General features: G+C 40.6%; 1 protein-coding gene across 6 annotated transcripts in view; it reads right to left on the reverse strand.

The window, feature by feature from the left end:
• Positions 1 to 3,614: 3,614 nt before the first annotated feature.
• The window catches only part of RBM6 (RNA binding motif protein 6), an 89,329-nt gene continuing 84,850 nt past the window's right edge, over positions 3,615 to 8,093 (reverse strand). For 2 of the 6 annotated variants that reach the window (XM_004676142.1, XM_004676141.1), the window contains 3 exons: positions 7,331 to 7,428; positions 4,836 to 4,965; positions 3,615 to 3,861 (listed from right to left, as the gene is read on the reverse strand). In XM_004676142.1, coding sequence (XP_004676199.1) covers positions 3,736 to 3,861; positions 4,836 to 4,965; positions 7,331 to 7,428 — 354 coding nt within the window. In that variant the 3' untranslated portion in view covers positions 3,615 to 3,735. The remainder of the gene's footprint in view (positions 3,862 to 4,835; positions 4,966 to 7,330; positions 7,429 to 8,093) is intronic. The other 4 variants (XM_012720418.1, XM_012720419.1, XM_012720421.1 and 1 more) reach the window with 2 other exon arrangements.

An 8,093-nucleotide genomic window follows, 5' to 3' on the forward strand; every position in this document is an offset into this window, starting at 1 on the left:
GGTTTATCCTTCAAGATCAAAGACAATAAGTGACTGGTACTGGAGACTCTTTTGGTAATTAAAAACATGGATGTAGATAAGTATGAATTTCTGGATATAAGAAAATACAACAGACAGGAGGCTGGGAAGTCCAAAATTAAGGTACCAACATGCGTGGTAGCCCTTTTCCAGGTCAGACTTCCCTGGCTGAATTCTTACATGGTTCAAGGGTGTAGGGACCTCTGTGGGATTTCTTTTATAACACTAATCGCATACATGATGGTTCTGCCTTCATAATCTCATCATTTCCCTAAAATCTTGTCTACTAATACCATCACCTTTGGGTGTTAGGATTTCAGCGTATGAATTTGGGTGAGAGTAAAAAGACACATTTAGCTCTTAGTTCTACACATATACATACATATATTTTTACTTTTTCATATTGTATATGTATATATCTACAGAGTCCAATTTATGGGTGGAGAAGATATATGTGAAACTATTATCATTAAAAAAGGCCCTCCCTGGTGGTGCAGCAGATTAAAGCCCAGCACTAAGAAGCTAAAGCCACTTGACCATGAGTTCGATCCTGCCTGCCCTGGAGGTGACCCACATGGCCCAGCAGACCTCTCCTGACCCACCCACTGCTCCCCTCAGCAGTGTATTTCAGTAGATCTACCTACTCTGCTCCCCATTCTGTCTCTGGTGAATCCTCTCACCCCCTGACCCCACACTTCTGGCCTATCCCCAGCTCTTGTATGCATAAATAGAATAAAAATCTTTAAAGAAAAAAGAAAATGTATATGACCCACATATGTCATTCAAATCTTTAGTGAAATTTTAAAATTAGACATTGATATGGTTATCATCACCAATCCTATAATGGATGATGAAAATGCTAAGAATCTAATGGCCACTAGCAGTTGTGGCTCATTCCCAAAGTAGTTCAATAAGTACTTTTGAACATCTTTGAGGTGCTTGTTGAGCTGGGCTCATTACCATCCATAAAGCTATATGGCTATCCAAAAGTGATACAAAATCATTCTAAAACTTGGAGGTACCTAGAAGAAAAGATGGATTCCATCCACATTGTCTCTAGTAGCTGATCTTAGTGGATACTGCCCTGTTGAGCTCCATAGTTGTGCCCCCAAAGGTCTGTCTAGCAACTGATGGGTCTGGTAAAGTTTACCAAGTCATTAGCTAAGTAAGGAAAACAAAGGCAATGCATTGAATTATTTTAAATAAAAACAAATATGTTCAATATGGAATAGAGTCCTTCAAGATTAACTTTCCTACTTTTTTGATGTATTAAAAATTCTCTTAATGATATGATTGTAGGTTTTTTTCTTAACCTGCTACTACTTGGTAAAATAAAAAACTTGTTCACATGTTTTGGTTCCAGATTAGGAACTACTGCTGGAGAAAAAAAAACAACAAAAACTAGAAGTGAGTTATATGTGAGCTCTATACTAAGAAAATAATTTGGGGGGAAAAGGAGAGTAAGAGATCAGTTTTGATGAACTGGGAGATAGGAAATAAAAATTTATTTAAAATTCTTTTTATTTGTGTAGAACAGGAGTGTAGGACAAAGGTGCAGGGGGTGAAAGGATTCACCTAAGACAGAGCAGGAGCAAACAGGCAGATCCACTGAAATACACTGCTAAGGGGAGCAGCAGGCAAGACAGGAGAGGTCTGCTGAGACATAAGCAGATCAGTTCCCAGGCTTGGAATCAAACTCAAGCCACAGCTGTGATGGTGCTGAGACTTAACCCCTTGGCCACCAGGAAGGCCCCCTGACAGTAAAAATTTAACTCAACAAGTACTTTCTATAGATCTATGAACTCAGCATTGACTGAATGCCAACTGTTAGGCACTAGGGATATAGTAGTGTAGAAAATTACCCAAGATCCCTTTTGTTAAGTAGCTGGCATTCTGATCAAAAGCCTCAAGGGAACGTCCCAGGACATCATAACCATTTCTACACTCTTCAATAGCCAAAGTACAGTTCCAAAAATATATCGTGTTTTAGCAAAATCACCATTAAAATGGTAAAAATAAAAATAAAAGTTGCTCATCATATCAGTAATTCCTAAATGTCCATCTTCTCCAGTGAACTGAGACTCAGGGACTCTCAAAATATTAACCAAAAATCCACTTAATAACTTAATGGTGCTTCTGGAAGGTGGACAGCCAATAACCTGGAGGAACTAAGTAGCTCTGTGGCTTCAATAGTGAAGTGTTCACTTTGTCCCAGAGCTCACTCAAAGGCCCAAAAAAGATGAAAGAAGAAAAACTTGGTCTGGCCCATTCAGAACAAACTTGTACCAGCTTCCAAAAGGTGTTATTGACCTATTAAGTGAAAGTCATAAAGATTCAGACAGCCCAATTTATATGCTGCACTAGTAGTAATAAGGCCCAGAACTTGGGGTTCTCAATCCCTAAGCCAATGTGCTCCCAATCTGTTTTCCCTTTTGGAGGGGTAAAAAATTAATTAAAAATTAAGAGAGAAATTTTATCTGGACACACCATGGTAATCAATTTAAATTCACATTAATGACTCCTGTTGCTGAGAATGTTTTCTCCTTGGCCTACTTCCACCTCCCATTAATCTCCTACTTCTAACTGCCCACCCCCAAAAATGCAAAACCATCCCATCCCTCATTTTTTTTACAGAGCCTTCCTTGGTTGTAACCTATGCAGCCAAACTTTGCCCTTAGAGCCAAGGGCTGGCAAACCACACAACCCGTGGAGTCAATTCTGGCTTGGGGCCTGTTTTTGTAATAAAGCTCTGCTGGTACACAGCCACAGTCACTTGTTTATGTTTGTCAATGACTGCTTTTTCACAACAATAGAGCTGAGTGGTTGCAACAGAGATCAATCACCCTGTAAAATACTCTTTGCCTCTTTACATAAAGTTTACAAACACCCACCTTTAGGCCATCAACATTTCCTTCTAAACATACAGTTCACTTCCCTGAGACAACTAAAAAATGCAATTGTTAGTATAATTAGGTTACCTCGAGGAATTATTATTTTAGTATATTCTTAGAATATAATCCCTTTAACTACAAACATTTAACTCACCTCACTCTTGAAATCCTGTGAGGTGGTATGAGTGGTATGGTAGGGAATTAAGAAAGATTGAGTACAGGTAGCTCTCTGGAGTTTTGGGGATGAAGGGGATAAATAGCTAAGGAAAAGTGGAATTTTTACTATGTCAACTTGTGGTGGTGGTCACAATGTGTGCAGAATTGAGTACCAGCAGGCTTTCAGAAAAAGCTGTTACACTACCCTGTCTTGTAGTAACAGGGAAGTTAGAAGAGAACTTTAAAATGTCTAATAAATAGCAAACCAACATATGGAAATATGTTTGCCTCAGGAGTCAACAAAGAAATGGGAAACAATGAGATGTTATTTTCAATAATTAGATTAGGAAAATAGTTTAAAAATCTGACAGCATTCATACAAACTAGAGCTTAAAGGTCACTGCAGTCTCTACTCACACTGACAGTAGGTAATGTCACAGGCTCAAAGCAGCACTTGCCATTTTAGCATAATTTCAAAGGCCCGATCCTCTTACCACTAGCTCCACCCCGGCCCCCAGCCTCTATGGGAGAAAAACTGAGTAACCAAAAAATCACATTGAAAAAAAGTTTATTTAAAAAAGTTCTAGCAGCAAGAACAGTAACAAAACAAAAGGAGAGATGGACAAACAAAACAAGAAGGAGACTGTCCCATAGGACACAGCTCCATTCTTTAATCAAGTTCTTTATACCGAGCAAACATGACTCTTCTCACAGCATCTCGGTAAGTCTCATTGGACTGTCTCTTGCTGGTTCTTCCAGGAGCCCCCACATTGGGTCCCCTCATCCGGCCTTCAGCCTGCAAAACAAAGACAATGAAGTAGGCTCCACGAATTAATTAACCTGAGGTGATTTAAAATAAAACAAAACTGTATTTTATTTATTTATGTATACAAGGCTGGGGTGTCAGTCAGAGGTGTGCGTGGTATGGGGGTGAGAGGATTCACCAGAGACAGAGTGGGGAACAGAACAGGCAGATGTACTGAAATACACTGCTGCGTGGAGCAGTAGGTGAGACAGGAGAGGTCTGCCATGTGGGTCAGCTCCATGGTGCTGTGCTTTAACCCCTTGTGCCACCAGGAAGGTGATTTTTAACTATAAGCATTTCTGTATCCTCAGAAGCAGGATGAGAATATTTTGGACTGTTTAACTATTATCAATCACCTAAAATAAATAAGGAGAGCGAATGACATTGTGATTTCAGGATAAAGGAGTCAACAATAGAAATAAAAAAGTCTTTATGAAAGAAGAGAAGCTGATCTTTCTTTACTTGGCATTTTCAGGGTCAGTGTTCCCTCTTACTGCTTTCTCTTGTTTTACCTCTTCTTTTGCTGAAATACCAGGGCAAAGCCCTTCCTGGGAACCAGAACTGACATCAAGTTCCTCAATTTTAGCTATCCCAGACCTCTGATGACAATCCTTCTCAACTGTACCTTTCATTGTTGCTTCCTTGATTCTTTTCACCAAATAACTCTTCGTTTTCAAACTGCATGACTCCCACAATACCCCACCTCTTACTCTTGAGAATAGAATAAGATAAACCCCATTTCAGCTTCTCTCTTCCCTTCCTACTACCAACCAAACTGCAAAGGCCTGACATGCCTAACCAGAACCCAGTAATCAAGAGGGACCACTCTCATGTCCTCAGCCATCAGTGGAGAAAGTCTAGCTAAAAGAATGCCCAGCTACAGCTCTGGGCCACAGAATGACAAAAAGTTGCATATACTCCAGGTTTATGGCACTCCAACAAGAACAAGATAGAAACCATTTTACCTCTTCTGCTGAAGCCAATCCTGGATGGCCATATCCAAGGCCTGCCCCTTTCCTCCAGCCAGTGGCCTGCTGGGCACAGCTTCCTTTTCCACTATTGTCGATACTTTCTTTACCAACAGGTCTACGATCACTGCAAAGTAAGCAGACATACTTAGAAACTATCACCTATGAGTGACCTATTTGAAAGGTAAGTAAAGATGATTCAGATTTATCTCCTCTTACATATATTAGAGTGCCTGCTATTACAAAATAGGCTTTATAATGGGGATAGAGGTGACCAAGATCTCATCCTACTCATAGGAAAGCATGAAAAAAGAACATGTCAATGGACAATGGATGCTTATAGCACAGTGAAGGCTCAGTCCTAGAGGTGACAACAGTAGACATCTGCTACAGAAACCAAGCAGAACACAAACTCTTGAGGGGTCTCACCAAATGACAGGAATTCCAGTAAGCGGGTGCATCTGAACAGGTTCTTGACAGATGATGAATTTGTGAAAATGCAAGGGAGAAAGAAAACACAAGCAAAAGTGAAAGAATACATTTTTTCCAGGAGAGAGAGAGAGGAATTGGCAAAAGGTTCAGTGTGACAAAAGGGTCACACTAAATAGTCCAGATCATGCCTCTGCACTTCACCTTACAGCAAAGGATGTTTTAGTGGTAGGATACAGGATGGACTGATTACTAAATAGCCAAGATTGGCAATAAGGAATCCAGGTTGGTGGCGAACTGGAATGAGGCAAGGTTTAATGAGGGACATGGTCACTAACTGGACATAGGAGATAAAGAAGTAATACTGGGTGAGACTAGTGATACTATGAGTCTCCTACTTTGAAACAGGAATACAGAAGGTTTTGCAGGACTGGATGGGAATAAAATATGGAATACAATATTAGTTACTTAGTATGAGAGAGGTGTCCAGGCAGACATGCCCAGGAAGTAAATGGAAATAGAGAGTCAAAGCTGAGAAAACAGAAATGACTGGAATGGAGTCACAGGACTTGTCAGCCTGTTAGTGGTGGCGAAGGTCGAGTACTTTAGACAATATGGAGGTTGAAATGGTAAATAAAGGAGTACTAAGGGTTGAAACCTAAAGAATGCCTTTTATTATACAGAAAAAGGACAGGAAAATTAGAATTAGGAAGGATGACCGTCAGTAGAAAGTGTGGTAAACAGAAAATATGTGGCCAAGATAGAAAAAAATCTCTTAATTTAGTACTCCTAGGTAACTTTTCCACCTCTGTCCTAATCCAGAATATTTAAAATTACAAAGAATAATACCCAGTTGGATATTATAGAGACTAAGTAGTTCCACCTTAGCACTTCTTAAAAAACCAAGAACAGAATAAAAATATTACACTTTATCTCACAGCAAGGAAGTATTTTTTATGAAGACTTCTTTTTTATTCCCACACATACACACAATTATTAGGTGGGCCTCCCTGGTGGTGCAGGGGTTAAAGTCTCAGCGCTATTAAGCTATCACAGCAATTGCAGAATGAATGGGATCCCCAGCCAGGGAGCTGACCCACATGGCACAGCAGACCTCTCCTGTCTCACAAGCTGCTCCTCTCAGCAGTGTATTTCAGTAAATTCACCTGTTCTGCTCCCCACTCTGTCTGGTAAATCCTCTCAACCCTGCCCTGAGACAAAGTCTTCTTAGCACGTGAACTGGCTTCTGTCAGATGAGCTGCTCTCACCTCCTACCACTCAACAGCAAAGCCCCATACCAGCTCCACAAAGCTACTTACAACTTTTTCAGTACATCATTACCGATTTTACCCATGGTGTATGTAGCTCCCTCCAACTGAAATGCCCTCCCCTCCTCCACCAGACTTCTGTGTCTGCCCTATGAGACATGTTATCACTTAAGTTTTCCTAATTTCCTATGTCCTTGTTTAGACAGTACAGGATAATGTATTTCTTGTCTACCTCGTTTTCCTTTTGTTAGTTTGTTTTGCGTAGAAGAATTGTAGTCTAAACCCGAGGTGCAGTAGGGTGAGCGTGGGGAGCAGAGGAGGCGAGACAGAAGAGTCTGCTGCACCACATGTGGGTCAGCCAGGGATCAAACTCAGGCCATAGTAGTGACAGCACTGACACTTTACCTCTAGGCCACTAGGGAGGCTACTGATTTTTCTTTGTATTTAGTACAGTAGCTAAATATGCCTAGTATATTTAGTATAGTACCCCTGGATTCATAACTTGGGAACTACCTGACTAGAAATAAGAACAGAAAAGGTAGAATCATATCTCTCTCTCAGTAACTAGTCACTTATTCAGCATCTACTATAAGAATGGAAATTTCCTTAGAGAAAAAGCCCAAGAGAGAGACGTTCTATCAGGCAGTTTACAGAGTTTAACAGAAGTTTACAAGGAGTTTAACACAACCTGCTCCCAAGAACCTCACTTCTTTAAAAGAGAAAACAATACACAGTTGGAGTAGCTGTTTTACTCTTAAGCCTTGAGGTCTAAACATTGTAGAGTTACTGGCTTACCTGTCTGTTTCCCTAACATATTTACTTCGTTTCCTTTCTGGAGAATCAAAAGATTGGAGCTTTTCCCTGCGATCGTTTCCTCTTTCTTTAAACCTTCCCTGCAGGTAAGCAGAAAAACAGATCTGAGATTTTCTTCAGAGGGGGTGGGGAAGTTTCACTTTATTCCTGACATTTCTTTTCACACAAAAAGAGTTCAATTTGTAACTCCTGGAATCTAGTTCCTTCATATTCTTCTTGGAAAGCAGTGCCTTCTCTGAACGGTGTAGTCTGGGAGGAATAAGCTCAAATGCTTGGCTCTCCTATTCTGCAGAGGCACTCTCCAGCAAGACTCCAAAGGTAGGTTCCTTCTCTCAGGTCTCATCACAGGAGGCCTGCTGCAGACCAGTGACTTAAGTAGGTGAGGTTTGATTGTGATGTCTATGCATAACTTAGGTAAAAATGTTATTTCAGCGGCCCTATTCAATACCCCTCCATTTATTTTTAAAGCTCGGAAGGAAAAATAAGTGCTATCTGACACACTTAAAAGACTTTAACATGTTCAACATCACTCGCAAATTAAAACCACAATGAGATACCACCTCACCCCAGTGAGAATGGCACATCTTCAAACAACTAGCAACAACAAATGTTGGCTGTGGAGAAAAAGGAATTCTCTTGCACTGCTGGTGGGAATGCAAACTAGTACAACCACTATGGAAAACTGTTTGGTGGTTCCTCAAACTGCTAAACATGGAGCTTCCCTACGACCCAGCAATCCCACTCC

The sequence above is a fragment of the Condylura cristata genome, unplaced genomic scaffold, assembly GCF_000260355.1.
Source record: "Condylura cristata isolate star-nosed mole 26May11 unplaced genomic scaffold, ConCri1.0 scaffold00004, whole genome shotgun sequence".
NCBI classification, from domain to species: Eukaryota; Metazoa; Chordata; class Mammalia; order Eulipotyphla; family Talpidae; genus Condylura; species Condylura cristata.